This window comes from Gopherus evgoodei, chromosome 5, assembly GCF_007399415.2.
Source record: "Gopherus evgoodei ecotype Sinaloan lineage chromosome 5, rGopEvg1_v1.p, whole genome shotgun sequence".
NCBI classification, from domain to species: Eukaryota; Metazoa; Chordata; order Testudines; family Testudinidae; genus Gopherus; species Gopherus evgoodei.
Genome location: NC_044326.1, coordinates 111873229 through 111891576, shown reverse-complemented (window position 1 = coordinate 111891576; position 18348 = coordinate 111873229). Strand labels below are relative to the sequence as shown.

The following is an 18348-nucleotide window of genomic DNA, read 5'->3' as shown; positions in this document are numbered from 1 at the left end:
TCCACCTTCACACTTCCCATAATTTGTTTGTTCTGAACATAGTACATCCTTGTAACTTCAAGCATGTATCTTAACATTTTCATTTCCACCATATTCAAGATCTGCTCCCATTTCTTCCTCGGTGCCCAGAATTCAAAGCTGTACAAAATTGCAGGTCTAACTACCATAGTGTAGATTTTACTTTTCAATTTGATAGGCATTCTTCTGTTACACACACTCTGCTCACTTTTCTCCAGGTGAGGGGGAGGAGGGATAACTGAGTGGGGGTGCAAGGACACACGGGGACAGGGGAAGATGTGCCTGACTGAATGAGAGAAGCTAGGGGTCAGCCAGGGTCTGCATGGTGGAGGCTCCTTATCAGTTCCTCCCTGCCCAAAAAACCCCATTCCATACTTCTCCCACACATACCCAACAACCCTCCAAGTTCACACCCAGGCTCCTTCACAGCAATTACTTCCCTTTCCCTCAGCTCCTCCATTACCTTGGACTCCCTCAAAGCCATTGTGTTGCTTTTGAGGGGTGCAGGAAATATGCTTCTGTAACAGGGTGACAGGTTTGTATAATTTTTGGTGGTGCCCAGAATGGGTCCAAGTCCCACCCCGACACACCTGCATATTGGTGCACATAACAAAATTAATGGGGTGGGGCTGAGAGGTTTAGAGTGTGGAAGGGGGCTCAGGGCTGGGGCAGATAGTTGAGGTGTGTGTTGGGCGTGAGGGCTCTGGCTGGGAATGAGGGATGTGGGAGGGGCTCAGGGCTGCGGCAGAGGATTGGTGTGTGTGGGAGGGTGAGGGCTGGGGATGAGTGGTTTGGGATGTGGGAGGGGCTCAGGACTAGGGCAGAGGGTTGGGGTGCAGAGGTGAGGGCTGCAGGGTGGGGCCAGGGATGAGGCATTCATGGTGCAGGAGGGAGCCCATGGCTAGGGCAGAAGGTTGGGTTGCTGGTGGGGCAAGGCTGTGGATGAGGAGTTTGGGATGCAGGCAGGCTGCCCCGGGGCTGGAGCAGAGAGGAGGACTCCACAGTTCCCCCAGCCCTCTGGCACCACTGCTTTTTGTAGCCAGCAGTGGCTGGCGAGGAAGTGCAGCATGGAGCAGAATGGCAACTGCCTGCTGCACAGGCAGGGACGCTCCAGGGTAGGGGCGCAAGGGTGGTAGACGGGGCTAGGGGAAAGACCTGGCCCCGAAAATTGGTGGAGCCAGGCCCCCATCCCCTGAATATTCCTGGAGCCTGGGCACCATGGGCCCATATAATTTGCTGACCCTGCTTCTGTATTGTAGTTTAAATGAATTATTACTCAGAGTTCTGTATTAATATGTGTAGTAAGGAATCTATTTGTCAAAAAACATTTCCTGAATCTCTCTTCTTGTCTGTATTGTTACAGACGTACTTGCTAACAGGTATTTTAAAATAAGTTACCAAAATAACTGAAACTGGCATGATTATATTGTGTTATTTTGACAAACTATGCAGATTTTTGCCAAATTTTAAAATATAGAATGCAGAATTTTTAAATTTTTGGCTGAGAATTTTTAGGGTTTTTTTTTTTTTTAACCAGAATTCCCTCAGGAGTAATATGCTCTTTCTCCAGGCATCATCTTAATCCCCGAGATGCAATTACGCAGTTGTCAATATGTTCATGCATTCTTGTCCGAGGCACTTCCATACCTCTACTGGTATGCCATCGAAACTGAGAGCTTTCCTATTTTTCATGTTGTTTAACACTGCTGCAGTTTCTTTCAGACTAGTGCACCAGACCCTGGTTTGATTTTATCAAACAGCATAGTTCTCTGGAATTCTCTTCATTCATAAGTCTTTCAAAGTAATTTATCCACTGTTTTCATTGGTTAATGTATTTCCACTTTCAGCTTTAATGAATTTGATGTCACCTTTGTCTTTAGCTTTCTTATTGCAGTCTTCGTCTGTATATATATTTCTTTCTCACCTCCTTTGTTTCAAGATAGCCATATACAGCCATCTTCCATCTCTGAATGCTTTTATTCAGTAAGTACCAACAAAGTTCTTGGTGCTGTTTCTGGCCCGACATACAGACCCTATTCCAAAGAGCATACAATTTAACCAGGAATAAAGTTTTTAAAGAACTTCTAAATAATAAGAGTCTAATACAGCAAGAACCTAATTTAAAAAGAAAATCGTCTATTAGTTTGATCCATATTCTTCCATCTTCATAGCACTGTCTGTTTGGACTAAGTATCACATTTTGCTTTTGTCTGGAAAGTGAAGTCCTGTATTCCCAAGAGCGATAAAGTGCACTATTCAGCTTGAGGAGATATTTTTCTTTTCACTGGGCTAAAAGCTGGTAATTATGTCCTTATGCCAGCTGAGTCCTAGAGCTTCCCTGAAAGAGAACGTAAGTTCTTTTCTGTTGTATAGTCAAACTGTGATGTGACTTATTGTCCTTGGGGAATTAAGCTGCTATTACTTCCATCATTTTTGTTAACCCCTTAAGCTTGGTAATCAGAATTAACTGACAGGCTCTGTTAATGTGAAAAACACACTACTATGAATGAGCTATCAACCTAGGGCTGGTCCCATTGGGATGATGATAAAATTGTTCATCATGCAAGGCACTGTACATTAATTTGCTCATGAGATGAGATGGCTCTGAAAATGCACGCATAGTGAGGGGACAAAGGATGTGGGGGAGGAAGAGAAGGAAGGAGAGCAGGGATATACATTCCATCTATCACCCGCCACAGTTAAGGAATCACATTGTCTTGAAGCCATCAAGAATTTCCTGCACAATACCAAGAGTCACAGTCCTTCACAGGAGGAGATGATTAATGGCCCTGCACACTTGCATCCCTGCAACCCCCCGGTAGATTTTCCAACTCCAAACTGATTTGCAACTGACTGGTAGCTGTCTGCAGTTTCCAGCTGCCACACAGTGATTGCTACTCGATTTTTAACTGTGAGAAAAGCTCTCATTCTGGTGTCCTTATGCCACCAGGAAGGTGGCTTTGTCCATCCAAAAGTTCTGCAGCCACTGCTTATCATCCCATACATGCATCACAATGTGATTCCACTAATCAGTGCTTTATTTCCTGAGCCCAGTACCGTTGGTCCACCTTGTGCAGCTGCTCTGTGAATACCAGGAGCAATCTTGAATTGTTTCTTGCCATGGCACACAGCAGGGCAGGCACCATGGATTCACTTTCTGTTTCGCAGCTCATGAAATACTGCAAGACCAGCTGCGTTGTGTTCCTAACACACATCACCAGACTGGGCAGCTGTTCAGGAGCCATGCTTTCAGGCAGAGAGGGCGGGCACATGGTTTCCAGAGGCTGATAAAAATGGTTTGAAATGAAGTTGGAAGCCCATGGGATAATGGAACAGAAAGCACTGCATCATGGAGCAGTGAGCATTCCCCCATGATTCACTGCAATCTGTTCCGAAGGATTCCAGTAGGAGAGGGTGGTGAGTTGCACAGTAGGATAGCTTCCCATGATGCAACACTCTTTCTTTATTGATACAAGAGCACCAACCAAGGCTGCACTGTGTTGACTTGCACAACCAATATCAGGTTTGGAAGGGACCTCAGGAGGTCAACTAGTCCAACCCCCTGCTCAAAGCAGGACCAATTCCCAACTAAATCATCCCAGCCAGGGATTTGTCAAGCCTGACCTTAAAAACCACCTTCCTAGGTAACCCATTCCAGTGCTTTGCCACCCTCCTAGTGAAAACGTTTTTCCTAATATCCAACCTAAATGTCCCCCACTGCAACTTGAGACCATTACTCCTTGTTTTGTCATCTGGTACCACCAAGAACAGTCTAGATCCATCCTCTTTGGAACCCCCTTTCAGGTAGTTGAAAGCAGCTATCAAATCACCACTCATTCTTCTCTTCTGCAGACTAAACAATCCCAGTGCCCTCAGCCTCTCCTTATAAGTCATGTGCTCCAGCCCACTAATCATTTTTGTTGCCCTCTGCTGGACTCTTTCCAATTTTGCCAGATCCTTATTGTAATGTGGGGCCCAAAACTGGACACAGTACTCCAGATGAGGCCTCACCAATGTCGAATAGAGGGGAACGATCACGTCCCTTGATCTGCTGGCAATGCCCCTACTTATACAGCCCAAAATGCCGTTAGCCTTTTTGGCAACAAGGGAACACTGTTGACTCATATCCAGCTTCTCGTCCACTATAACCCCTAGGTCCTTTTCTGCTGCGTAGCCATTCAGTCCCTAGTCTGTAGCAGTGCATGGGTTTCTTCCTTCCTAAGTGCAGGACTCTGCACTTGTCCTTGTTGAACCTCATCAGATTTCTTTTGGTCCAATCCTCTAATTTGTCTAGGTCCCTCTGTATCCTATCCCTACCCTCCAGCGTATCTACCACTCCTTCCAGTTTAGTGTCATCTGCAAACTTGCTGAGAGTGCAGTCCACGCCATCCTCCAGATCATTAACGAAGATATTGAACAAAACCAGCCCCAGGACCGACCCTTGGGGCACTCAGCTTGATACTGGCTGCCAGTTAGACATGGAGCCATTGATCACTACCCATTGAGCCTGATGATCTAACCAGCTTTCTATCCACCTTATAATCCATTCATCCAGCCCATACTTCTTTAACTTGCTGGCAAGAATACTGTGGGACACCGTATCAAAAGCTTTGCTAAGGTCAAGGAATAACACATCCACTGCTTTCCTCTCATCCACAGAGCCAGTTATCTCGTCATAGAAGGCAATTAGGTTAGTCAGGCATGACTTGCCCTTGGTGAATCCATGCTGACTGTTCCTGATCACTTTCCTCTCCTCTGAGTGTTTCAGAATTGATCCTTTGAGGACCTGCTCCATGATTTTTCCAGGAACTGAGGTGAGGCTGACTGGTCTGTAATTTCCCGGATTCTCCTTCCCTTTTTTAAAGATGGGCACTACATTAGCCTTTTTCAAGTCACCTGGGACCTCCCTGGATCGTCCTGTGTTTTCAAAGATAATGGGCAATGGCTCTGCAATCACATCCGCCAACTCCTTTAGCACTCTCAGATGCAGCGCATCCAGCTCCAACGATGGACTTGTGCTTGTCTAGCTTTTCTAAATAGTCCTGAACCACTTCTTTCTCCACAAAGGGCTGGTCACCTCCTCCCTATGCTGTGCTGCCCAGTGCAGTACTCTGGGAGCTGAACTCGTTCGTGACAACAAAGGCAAAAAAAGCATTGAGTACATTAGCTTTTTCCACATCCTCTGTCACTAGGTTGCCTCCCTCATTCACTAAGGGGCCCGCACTTTCCTTGACTTTCTTCTTGTTGCTAACATACCTGAAGAAACCCTTTTTGTTACTCTTAACATCTCTTGCTAGCTGCAATTCCAAGTGTCATTTGGCCTTCCTGATTTCACTCCTGCATGCCTGAGCAATATTTTTATACTCCTCCCTGGTCATTTGTCCAATCTTCCACTTCTTGTAAGCTTCTTTTTTATGTTTAAGATCAGCACTTTTATGTTCACTGTTCAGCCAAGCTGGTCTCCTGTCATATTTACTATTCTTTCTACACAATGGGATGTTTTTTTCCTACAACCTCAATAAGGCTTCTTTAAAATACAGCCAGCTCTCCTGGACTCCTTTCCCCCTCATGTTGTTCTCCCAGGGGATCCTGCCCATCAGTTTCATGAGGGAGTCAAAGTTTGCTTTTCTGAAGTCCAAGGTCCGTATTCTGCTGCTCTCCTTTCTTCCTTGTGTCAAGATCCTGAACTCGACCATCTCTTGGTCACTGCCTCCCAGGCAGGGCTGTCCTTACCCACGCACAAAGTACGCTGCTGTGTAGGGCACCAGGAAATTTGGGGCATCAAATTTCCTGGTGCCCTTCACCGCTATGTGCTGCTCCAGCCCCTGCCCTGGCTCTTCCCCAGGACCCCTGTGCCCGCTCCACCTCACCCCTTCTTTGCCCCAGCCCCACCTCTTCTCGCCACTGCCCAGCCCTGCTCTCACTCCCCTGAGATCTGCAGCAGGGCCAGGGCTGCACTCACCAGCGGCAGGAGTGCAGCAGTCCAGCCCCAGCCATGCTGCTGGTGAGTGCTGGGGGGTGGTTCCCCCTGCCCCCCAAGCCAGACTGCTCCCCCCCACCATGGAGGTCTGGGGCCCGCTTCTTGCCTGCCCTCCTCCTGTGGAGGCCTGGGGCCAGCCCCCCCGCGGTCCCCCACAGAGGCCTGCCTCCCCCTTCCTGCAGGGGGGCTGCATAAGGCCCCAGAATAGCTAGAGATAGCCCTGCTCCCAGGTTACCATCCACTTTTGCTTCCCTGCTTATTCTTCCCTGTTTGTGAGCAGCAGGTCAAGAAGAGCTCTGCCCCTAGTTAGTTCCTCCAGCACTTGCACTAGGAAATTGTCCCCTACATTTTCCAAAAACTTCCTGGATTGCCTGTGCACTGCTATATTGCTCTCCCAGCGGATATCGGGGTGATTGAAGTCCCCCATGAGAACCAGGGCCTGCGATCTAGTAACTTCTGTAATTAAAGCAATTGTTGATGTAACTTACATTGACTGACCTCTGTAGTGTAGACATAGCCTTAATCTCTTTGGGATGGAGCCAGGTTGAAAATTGCATGGGAAGAGCCTTGTTTACAGTCTTTCCTCTTCCATCTGAAACCAAGAACTGTAGAGCCAAACTAGCAAAAAAGACGAGCTGAAAGATTTTAATGGTTTGTGGTTCACATGTTGGGCAAATGTTCCAGTGGTTTGTTTCATTCAAGCTTGTTTACATGTCCCCAATTTCTCACCAGTTTTGTTAATGATTTCTGCATGACTTTAATGAAGAGCTCCAGTTCCCCTCAATAAGTTACAAAAGACTCCCCCATCCCCCACCACATATGAATTAGATCATGTTTGGACATGAGTTGAAAAGCACATTTCAAAGGTAGGCAGGTAAACAAAAGTTTAGCATTAAAAAAAAAACCTTGAAGAAAAAGTAACGCTTAATTACAAACTTGTAACCTTCCATCCAAAGTAAACAGTTAGCCTCTCCAATTTCCCATTAATTTTTCCTTTTTTGGAATATCTGTGAAGTGACGACTGATTCTCTGAGTTCAAGATTTAAAGCACAGCCACATATGGCAAGACTTGACTCTCAGTAGATGTTTTATAAATGTTGATTTGTATACATACTTTAGTGGTGACTGCCAGAGACAGGTTACAGCATCAGGACTTTCGAGTTTTATTCCAGACTGAGTTGCTTTGTGACCTTGAGCAAGTCACTAAAGCTGAATTTTCAAAGCTGGGTGCTTAAACTTCAGCACCTCATATTTAGGCATCTGCAAAAGTGGCCTAATCTGATGTGGTGGTGAACACATCCAGTTTCTGTTAATTTCAGCTGATCCAACTTTGCAAATGCAAATCCACCTTTGTCAGGCTTTCACTTCAGGAAGGCAGAAACTACCTCCTGTAGGAGGCTTTTAAAGTCTGAATGTCCTGCAGTTCCTGCCTCTCCTCAGTTGGAATAGCTGAGCTGCAGCCTTCTCTTTTGTTTATTCAGCAGCAAGCCCTTGCTCCTCATACCCTCTCACCATAGCACTGGCAAGCGGGAGGGAAAAAGAGGCACCAAAGTTTATCACATTCCCCCACCCTATCCCCTTGCATGCACATGCATTGACCATGGCACCATCTTCCCGGGAATGTGAGGCAGGAGGAGGGACAGACAGATGAACTAACTCATTGACTGCTTTGCCTCTAAATTTAGAGGTGGGACTCATAATTCTTAGACTTTGCTCTTAACATTAATGTTGCTCTGTATGAGATAGGAATTTTTGAGAGATTAACACCACTCTCTCAGAGCTGGCCCTTCTGAACAGTGGGCCATTCAAGTGCCTAACTTGAGGTCCTCAGGTTTGTCTATTGCCCTCTTTTTGTTCCTTACTATATCCATCTACATAATGGCTGTGATACCACTTACCTCACAAGGGTGTCATGATCCTTTATTAATGCTTGTAAATAACTATGAAAGATAGCATAGACTGGGGTATAATTTCATATGGCAGGCCTGAGCAAATATTCTGCCATTTGGCATGGGCCACATTCAGCAAAAGTTAATAAAATAGAAACAGATAAAGATAAACCAGGTTGGTAATTACTTATATTAATCCTTTTCTTTGACTTGCCAGTTAGAGGTATCCATTCTCCAGATGTTGAATAAGCACTCTTCAGTGCCTCTTCTCCTCACCTGGGCATGTACTGCCTTCCACCAGACTTGTGCCTCCCCAGAGCCTCTTAAATGGGACCAAGTAGTTCTACACTTTTCTGTGATGTTTTGTTGGATTGTTGCATTGAAGTCTAGACTGCAAGAGTGTGATTTGTATAGCTTATCACTGTGTGGCACTTTAACTTCCTCATGTGGACCCTGCTGGTAGTCACTAGATGTTTAGTGTGCATAGACTCATAGACTCTAGGACTGGAAGGGACCTCGAGAGGTCATCGAGTCCAGTCCCCTGCCCTCATGGCAGGGCCAAATACTGTCTAGACCATCCCTAACAGACATTTATCTAACCTACTCTTAAATATCTCCAGAGATGGTGATTCCACAACTTCCCTAGGCAATCTATTCCAGTGTTTAACTACCCTGACAGTTAGGAACTTTTTCCTAATGTCCAACCTAAATCTCCCTTGCTGCAGTTTAAGCCCATTGCTTCTTGTTCTATCATTGGAGGCTAAGGTGAACAGTTTTCTCCCTCCTCCTGATGACACCCTTTTAGATACCTGAAAACTGCTATCACGTCCCCTCTCAGTCTTCTCTTTTCCAAACTAAACAAACCCAATTGTTTCAGCCTTCCTTCACAGGTCATGTTCTCAAGACCTTTAATCATTCTTGTTGCTCTTCTCTGGACCCTCTCCAATTTCTCCACATCTTTCTTGAAATGCGGTGCCCAGAACTGGACACAATACTCCAGTTGAGGCTTAACCAGCACAGAGTAAAGCGGAAGAATGACTTCTCGTGTCTTGTTTACAACACACCTGTTAATGCATCCCAGAATCACGTTTGCTTTTTTTGCAACAGTATCACACTGTTGACTCATATTAAGCTTGTGGTCCACTATGACCCCTAGATTTCTTTCTGCCATACTCCTTCCTAGACAGTCTCTTCCCATTCTGTATGTGTGAAACTGATTGTTCCTTCCTAAGTGGAGCACTTTGCATTTATCTTTATTGAACTTCATCCTGTTTACCTCAGACCATATCTCCAATTTGTCCAGATCATTTTGAATTTTTGACCCTGTCCTCCAAAGCAGTTGTAATCCCTCCCAGTTTGGTATCCTCCACAAACTTAATAAGCGTACTTTCTATGCCAACATCTAAATCGTTGATGAAGATATTGAACAGAGCCGGTCCCAAAACAGACCCCTGTGGAACCCCACTTGTTATACCTTTCCAGCAGGATTGGGAGCCATTAATAACTACTCTCTGAGTACGGTTATCCAGCCAGTTATGCACCCACCTTATAGTATAGTAGCATTGATGTAGTCCTGTTTCAAAGAGACCTTTATCAATGCACATGCTAACCAAGTCTACACAGAGTTAGAGAGCAGCACACTGATACATACACTCCACAAATCTCCTCCGGTAGCGTCGACTCAGGTTGTGCAGACAAGCCCAAAGATTTATGGGATGTCTGCAGGCACACTGAAATTGCTCTGAGGGCTGGATCCAGCCTGCAGGCCTTATGTTTGACACCCCAGGTATAGACTGTAAGTGGAAATTAGTAATGTCATGTTGTCTAGTTCTTACAAAAATTGTTTACATATATATAGCTCAGTAGTCTGTGTCTTTGTTCAGCAACAACTGTACATTTCCAGCCTAGTCTGGACAACTGAGAAGTCACTGCATTTTTCTGTTCAGGCTATTAAATTGTTTTGCATTCCCTCCCTATGGTTTGTAACATTAACAATGATGAAATTCTAAGGCATTTAGCCAACAGTCTTGCAGTGTGAAAATGAATCAAGGATGACTTAGAGGAAGTGGAACCAGTGAATTACTGCATGTCCCTCTGTTTCACATTATACAACATCAAAACCTTATGCTACATTAAAAAAAATTGGTCATATCATCACCCTTAAAAATATTAAAACACAATGGGCCAAATACAAATGGTGTTCCTCAATTGGTCATCAGTGGAGTTACACTGGAGGAGAATTACATTCTGTTTTTAAAATACACATCATAGGTTTAACACCAAGAGTAAGCGGGAGCAGGAATGTGGGGAGAAAATGGGAGAATAGCTAACTCTGTTAACCCCTTTGTCATAAACCTACCACACAATGAGGAATTTTTCATAGGGTAGTAGAAGAGTAGGGGGCAGAAGAGGATACAGGGGCTGGGAAGTAGCACTACTCATGCCCCGTCTGGAATGCCCTAAGAGGATATGAATCAGAAACCTTGCAATCATCATGACCTCAGGCTAGTTTCCTGTAACTAGAGGGAGGGATGGAATTAGGATGAGGAGGAGTATGGCATAGGCCTAGTCCAGCACCAATTAAAGTCAAAGGCCGATCTTCCTTTTACTGTGGTAGGAATTGGAGTAGGCCCAGAGTGACTATGTGATGTTGGGCCTGGCCACCAGAAAAGATTAGTGCCCTCCTACTCATGTATGACTGAGGCCTGTGTTTTGAGAATCAAAAGCCATTGGTTCTCTGGGGTCTGTGTGAGAGAACCTTTTCTCAGCCATCTGGCTCTGTTTTACCCATCTGCCACTCCTTGATGAGGAAGAGCCTTAGGGAGATTGTGCCCTTACAACCTCCCTGCTAGCTCTTATTCACTACCATAGGTCATTCTTACATGGCAGAGGTTATTTGGTTAGACAGTCATGGTGTAGCTACGTGGGCCATACCTCATCAAAACCCATCAGTGCAGGTGTATGTTTGCAAAATAGCCTAAGCAGATGAGTCTCTAGAACTGCAGTTCTTTAATTTTCTCAAACACATTCTCTCTCCCCTTTTAAACCTATTACTTTTTCATTGGGGAATTCTTGACTGTTCAGATTTAATGGCTATTCTTCAAATGTTGTTGTCATTAAAAATCTCTAGCATGAGCCGTCGAGAAAATAACTCTTTTCACTCAAGGTGAGAGAAGTTCATCACTGATTCCCTGCAACTTTTCAACTTGTCACCTGGGCAATGACTTACAAAATTTTTATGCTAATGGTATAAAAAGCTTAAATAATGATATTGCAGATGTATAAGTGCATCCTGGGATTCATAAATTATGGGAGCTACAGTCAATTGCAGTTGGAATTAGACGTTTGGAAATGACCTAGTCTGAGGAGATTTCATTTAACCAGATTTTTGGTAAATGCTATGTACTTTTAAGCTTTGCCCAGTTAGTACTTTGGTGACCACTTAATAATGGTGCTTTAATTTTTTTGTTTGTTTCTCTGTGTTGGCAGAGGACATTTTTTTAAAAATAAAAGGTTAATAGTGAATTTTGAATTACATACATTGAGACATTTTAAGACAGTTTTCACTATGTTTTCATTATCTCAGAATGCTGCAGTGTGATTTATTGCTCAGCAAATAATAGAAAGGAAAGACACTAACAACTGGGGATATGGGTACAATTTGCAGCATTTGTTTAACTCTATATGCAGATTCATCTTGTAGTGAAAAGACTGTGTTGTAATAAACAAGTGTTAAGATTGCTGTGTGACTCATTCCATAGAATGTCCTGAATTTTGTGAGGCTATGGTCAATAAAGAGACTATATATTAATTACAAAAAAAAAAAAAGGGACGGGGGTTCTGTATTAATTAACAGATCTCAATGAGGCCAATCCTGAAAAAAATAAAGCATGTGAGAAAATCCCAAAGACCGTTGTGCCTGGAGGGCTTCCTGGTCAGACCTGTTTACTGTTCTGAGGAACCTATATTTGCTCTGCAGAATCAACATAGCTGAGAGACAGTGAGCTGGATTATATTCTGACTGGTACATCAACAACAACAAAATTGAATTGTGTTACAGCTTCAAATAAGAGAGAAAGAAATAACATGAAATAAAGGCACAGAAACATAAACTTTTGACTTTCAGATTAAGATGAGTTTCAAAGCCTAGCGATTACATCCCCCTCCCCCCATTGTAATCCTGAAAACTGAGTCAATTTGATCTGGAATGGCTGGGGCACAATAAAAATTGATCTCTGCAATGCTATTTGTACAGTCCCTTTTCACAGTAGAATTTCACATCAGTGTAAATTAATTTAGTCTTTCTGGCTAAGACATGAAAGTAAAGGCACTGGAACCCTTTGAGGCAGAATTGTCAGATGTGTCATAACCAGAGCACCATGGAACTTTTATTAGCTCAGATTCTGGTCTGTACCTTGTGGTTTGAACCCATTTTCAGCAATATATGCAGCACAGGGTCATTTCAACTGGGTGGCTGCATGTGGTTTGCCATGGACTTGCTGTGTGATATAAAGAGCAGCAAGGGCTAAAGAGGGGGAGGCAAGGAATGGATGTCTGACTCAGGAGGTTGCAAGCTGTGGTGCCACCTGCAATGCCTCCTTGTAGCCACCATGTGGCATCAGGCACCACAGCAACCTTCCTTCCACAATGTCCGGCTTTGCTGCTTGTTTTAGCTGTTAAGGGGAGCAAAATGGACTGGATTCCCAGCTGCAAGGAGCTGAGACCAAGAAGCCAGTGGAGCAGCTTTCCCCTTACCCAGGGGATCTTCGGGCATGTCACAGAAGAGAACTTGGTTGGAGGAAGGACACTTGGAATGATGAAAGTGGAAGAGAAGAGCTGGATTCTTCATCTGACTCAAACTCATGGTCTCCAAGCAGTGATTTGGACAGAAGTCTGGTCTGATTTTAAATGCTGCAGCCCCATGTAACTCACAATCTTATGTAGATTAAACCTGTCATAGTAGAGGTAGCCACAGAAGTGACATACTGGACTAGATTAATATATACCCCATACCCACCTTTCTCCCTTGCTACCATTCTGGCAGTAAAGGTTTCTATGGGGAAACATTAAGCTGTGAGGATTATGGGGTATGTGACACCCATAAGAAGAGTTGTGTAAAAGCCAGTTCTCTGACACTGCACTGGTGGTGAGCCCAAAGGATCACTGATCAGCCAACGCTTTTATTGGTTGAGTGCTTTGTCATTATAGCTTCCAGGGGAGTTGGGTGAGGGCTGTTTTCTGTAAACCAATATGAACTGGTTCAGCCTGTTTAGAGGGTATTGCTGTTTTCTTGTTCATGCAGCTGAATTCAGCACTTTCAACAGAGCAGTTGCTTTTCTTATTTGCTTCTGGACTCTTAATGGTGTCTGTAAACACAACAATGATGTGTGTACTGACCTTATTTATCTTCTGACATGACACTATCAGGCCTTTCTTAATGTAAGAAGTGGGATATTGTCCTGCCTTGAATGGCAGTTTTCTGTTGCCTTTGGAAAATAAATCTTTTAATACACTACGGTGGCATCTGAGCCTGCTTTTATAAGATCACCATGATCCTACTGCTCCCAATACCATGCATTTGAAGTGCCTCCTGTTTCCTTCCTCATGCTTTCTGAGTGTTGGAATCTTAGTGCTTTTTTGTCTGCCACCACATGATATCTGCAGGTGGTGGCAGTTTTACCACTGCCACAGTACTTTGGAGAGGGATCTTGAGCTTGTTTCTCTCTTTGGACAATTTTTTAAAAAAAGCAGCCAGAGTGTGTGGTGGTCTCTTTTGTTTTTTTATTGGGAAATTTAAAACCTCCACCATAGCTATAAAACAAAAACCTGCCAGTGATAATGAAAATAAAGGAGGGAAGCTAGAAGTGCATGAATAAAACAGTGCAGGCCTGGTAGCTTCACTGGGACAGCACAGTTCAAGTAAATGCATGGATCACCCACATGCTATCTGCACTCTGAGCTAGTATGATGATGCTCACCATTCCTGGTTGCATCTGTATTAAGGATTTGGACTGAAATATTCCCCACTGTTGCGCCCACTGATTCTGATGTGTCAGTGATACTGACAGTGGGAGTGCTAGCATAGTTAAGGTGCTCTCAGTCACTAGATTTTTTACATTTTATGTCAGCTTACTCTTAGTAGGGGTAGATGACTTGGTGCAGTTGTTGCTTGGAGCCTTATCTACGATCATATTTTTGCTGTTGCTGGACATGTACCAATGATAGCAACAGTGAGAAAAACATAAGTGTACTTACAGCTCACACTGAATACTAGAATTATGGGAGTGATTATAATTAATCATTTAAAAATAGTATATACATCTTGTGTATAAAACTTACAATAAATGTAAGAAAAATCAGCCCAACATCGGCACAGTTTTTCAAGTTGGTGAAGGTGATCTCTAGCACTCAGAGTTCTGTCAGCCTCATTATTACCATGATTCAACTACAGTGTATATTTTTCTGAATAAACAATATGCAAAACAGGAAGAAATAGGAAAAGAATTCTTCCAGGTCCAGCTGGTACAATGCATTAATATCCCTGTTCATACAATACTTGAGAAGGGAATCAACCACAAACAGTCTTTAGATGACAAAAGATTGAAGGTGTTGTGTATTATGCACACTGCCTGAGAAGGAGATGGATAAATTCTCACTTTCTGAGCTAAGGTCAAATAAGTTTTAATCTGAGCACAAAAGTAATTCTAGTTTCATATAATGTATATCTGCACAAACCTCCTCAGTGAAATAAAACTGAGGCGGGGTCTATGCTTGAGATAAGCCCCAATTCATTGGGTAAATTTAACTGTTGCAAATCATGGATTTTCTTATTTGCACTGCTGCAGCTATACCAGTTATTGGCTGTGGATACACTAACAGACTGCACTTTTTTGCCATGACTGAAGGAGGTAAAGCTTTTGTCTATAGCTGGTTGGGGAGAACTGCTCCTGCTTCTCCTGCCTTCTACCTCTGGTTTCAGTGTGATTATGTATGTGTTCACAAGCGCATGCATGTTTTCATGCTGGATGGAAGCAAAGAAACTTTTTACTAGACCCACAACTAGTCCTGACAGCAAAGATGGGGGCTGGGGCAGGCTAGAAAAAGGTAGGATCACACAGTTACACTTAAAGTACCCAACTAAATGAAGGTGTTTTTCCACTTAAATCAATTACCTGGAATGAATGGAAGAACTGACTTTCACATTTTCAGGTTTTAAAGGTAGACTAGGAGGGAAATGGCCACAACAGGAAATTAATTTAACATTGAACAGCATAACACTTTTATGTGTAAAGAGAGGCAACAGCAATGAGTAAAAGCAAGGAAAGATTATACATCCAACTGTTCCATTGCTACAGCGCTTACTATTGTGCTTTGCTGTAACATCTTAAACCCCATGAGCCTGCTTCTCCACCTTACATGCTCATTTACAGCTGTGCAAAGTGAGTGTGAAAATGCTACCAAATCAAAATGGCAACGTGTGGCACCCACTTTGCACAGGTGTCACCTAGAGTAAGGCAAGAGAGAATCTGGCCCATTAGCTCTGCCTCACTCTCTTTTGGGGGTTGGCTTAGCCACAGCTCAGAATGTAGTTTCCTGTGATGTCAGGGTCCCAATTCTAAAAAGACAGACAAAGTTCTGCAGGAAAAGTGGTCAGCACTTGAGATTTATAATGCAGAAAAACAAAGGGGGGTGGGGAGACACCTAAAGTAGGGAAATTTACTGTATTTAGTCTGAGTACATATTGATTTTTTTTCTGGAAATTTTCAACAAAATCTGTGAGTTTGATCCAGACGACTTCAAAAAATGAAACATTTAAGAATTTTTCAGACTGGCCTATTTCTCAGTCCTTTTGCTAATAAATGGCTTGTTTGCAAAGTGTGGATTGTGGTATATAGTTAATACTCATTGCTAACTACCTTTAAATGTATATTTGAAGTATTTAGGTTCTTTACCATTATCCTCCCCCACCCCCATCCTTACCATCATATGCACAGTTTTCCTTTACTCAAAATGGCTACTATTTTTTCTTAAGTATCAGAGGAGTAGCTGTGTTAGTCTGGATCTGTAAAAAATGACAAAGAGCCCTGTGTCACCTTATAGACTAACAGATGTATTGGTGCATGAGCTTTTGTGGGTGATGAAGTGGGTATTCACTTACAAAAGCTTATGCCCCAATACTTCTGTTAGTCTATAAGGTGCCACAGGACTCTTTGTTGATTTCTTCTTAATTTACAATTGGACTGAAGCTACCTATACCCACAGGAAAGTACTACTTCACTGAGTCACACTGTGTGTCATAAGCCATTGGAAAGTGCATAAAATAACCAAATGTGAAAGGTGTGTATTATGGCACAACACACAAACAATATTTTTTTTGCTGTAACAACTTGTTTTTATGGTTATTTTTTCCACAGCGTGAATTAAAGTAAGACCACTACAAAAAACCCCGATTTCAATCATATAGCCCCTATTTCAAATATTCTTACTCTTTCCATGTACCTGCATGACACAGGAATTTTGGGGAAATCCATGACCCCTTTCCATGCCCCTCACCCCCAAACTGAAGCAATTCCATGAATAAAAAAACTTCATTTAAAAGGGTTTATGGTTAGGCAAATATGATGTAAGTGCACAGATTTGGTGTATGGGGTGTTATGTTTTTATGGGGGAAGCATGAGGTTGTGATTAAGGATTTGTGTTGTTCTGTGAGGGAGATTAATGGGTTGTGTGTAGTGTGTTTCCTTATCAGTTGGAGGCAGAAGGAAGTTCCTGGTGATGATGCAGACTCTGTCTCTGTCAGTAGAAACATGCTGAGTTGGCTTTAGGACACAGTTAAATGATATCCCATAATTTATTATTGCCTTGCTTCTGTGTATTTGGGTGCATGGGGATGTCATACTTTTCCAACCATATTACATTTTAAAAGACTTTTTGTGTGGGGGATATATATGAATATATATAATATAAACTACAATTTTTATTTTTTACCTGTAAAATAAGGACATAGGAATTGTCATTCCACAATAGATCAATGGTATATCTAGTCTGAGAGTGGCACAAGGGTTCACCTACAAACGTTGGCTGGCAGGACATGGGCCCTGGTAAACAGCTAATGCCTCAGAATTATGAGCCTTGGTAGTTTTTAATCCTAGCTTGTTTTATAGAAAGGTTAATTTTGGAACACCAATTAATGGGAAGATTGTAGTTAAATAGTTTCTGACTTAAGTCATTTCAGAAAGATTGTTATTGATATATGAGATTTGGTTCTGTTCCAGCTAAAAAATGTAATTTAATTTGTCACCTGAATGTTACTGATTTTTTTTATTCCATTTTTACTTTTACTGCTTCCTCAACATATAAGCATGGGGTTGTATTTTGCAATTGTTTCCCCTGATTGGGTACATGAAGTTTTTGTGAAGATTGCTGGAATGGGAAGCTTTTGCCTTTGGCCAATGTTGTGTTTACTTTTATAAGATCTGATTTGGATACCAGCATGATGGCCCAGAGTAAAGCACTACTTGGTGAGCTTGTCTGCACTAGGATTATTAACTAAAAAGTGTCAATTAACACACTTAAAAAACCTAATGCAGATAATTTATAGTGAAATTTATGCCTCCCCTATTAGGCAATCTTCTATATTAAGGCCACTTACAATGAAATCTTTGAAGTGCTCAGTACAGGTCTATTTCACCTTTCCTAGAAGTCCATCTCTGTTAAAGAGCCATTTTTGTCTGCAAATGATTTAAAGAAAAATTGGATTTGTCCTTTTCTTTCCTTTTATGATGTATAAATAAGGCCTTATGTTCTTTAGGTTGTGTTGTGTTGTTTTATTTTATTTTCTTCCTCTCCTTACTTGTTTGGTGTCTTGGAAATGTTTTTCTAGGGTTTTTGTATAAAAATCTCTGGATGGTCTCAAGGATTTTTTTAAAAAACTCTTAACATCTGACTTGAAAGGAAAATGATGTTGATCTTTAAAAAGGATTCCTTTATCCCAAACTGGATACAACTGCATTTAAATAGGCTTTCATTAAAAAAAAGTTTTGTTTTATATAGTCTGATTAAAACTCCTTTCCTCTCTTTGTTAGTTAACTTTCATTTTGTTCACTCTTTGAATGTCACCTTTTTACTAGGTGTCCAGTCATCCTACAGCCTTCTAGCCTGGATGGACCAAACTTCTGTTTAAATTTGCAGATCACCTGAAAATTAAGCGCAAAGAAACTGAGGGCTGGATGTGGTGGTGTAGTTTAAGAAAGGATTTTAAGGTGAGTTGTTGGTTAATAACTTACCTTGAACGAAATTATTAACTGTGAATGCCCTTAAAGTTTCTGTTTTTATGCTTCTCAGGGTAAAATATGAATATATTGTAGGCTCTGTGAAGATGTCAAGAAACATTTGAAATGACTGTGAATTTTGATCTCCTAACGTATAATTTAGGTGTTTTTTAAAAAAGTTTTCCCCCTA

General features: G+C 42.5%; 1 protein-coding gene across 1 annotated transcript in view; it reads left to right on the top strand.

Moving 5' to 3' along the window:
• PPA2 (inorganic pyrophosphatase 2) overlaps positions 1 to 18129 on the top strand; it is a 79380-nt gene extending 61251 nt beyond the window's left edge. The window contains exon 12 of the mRNA XM_030564493.1: positions 18018 to 18129. Coding sequence (XP_030420353.1) covers positions 18018 to 18070 — 53 coding nt within the window. The 3' untranslated portion in view covers positions 18071 to 18129. The remainder of the gene's footprint in view (positions 1 to 18017) is intronic.
• Positions 18130 to 18348: the final 219 nt, after the last annotated feature.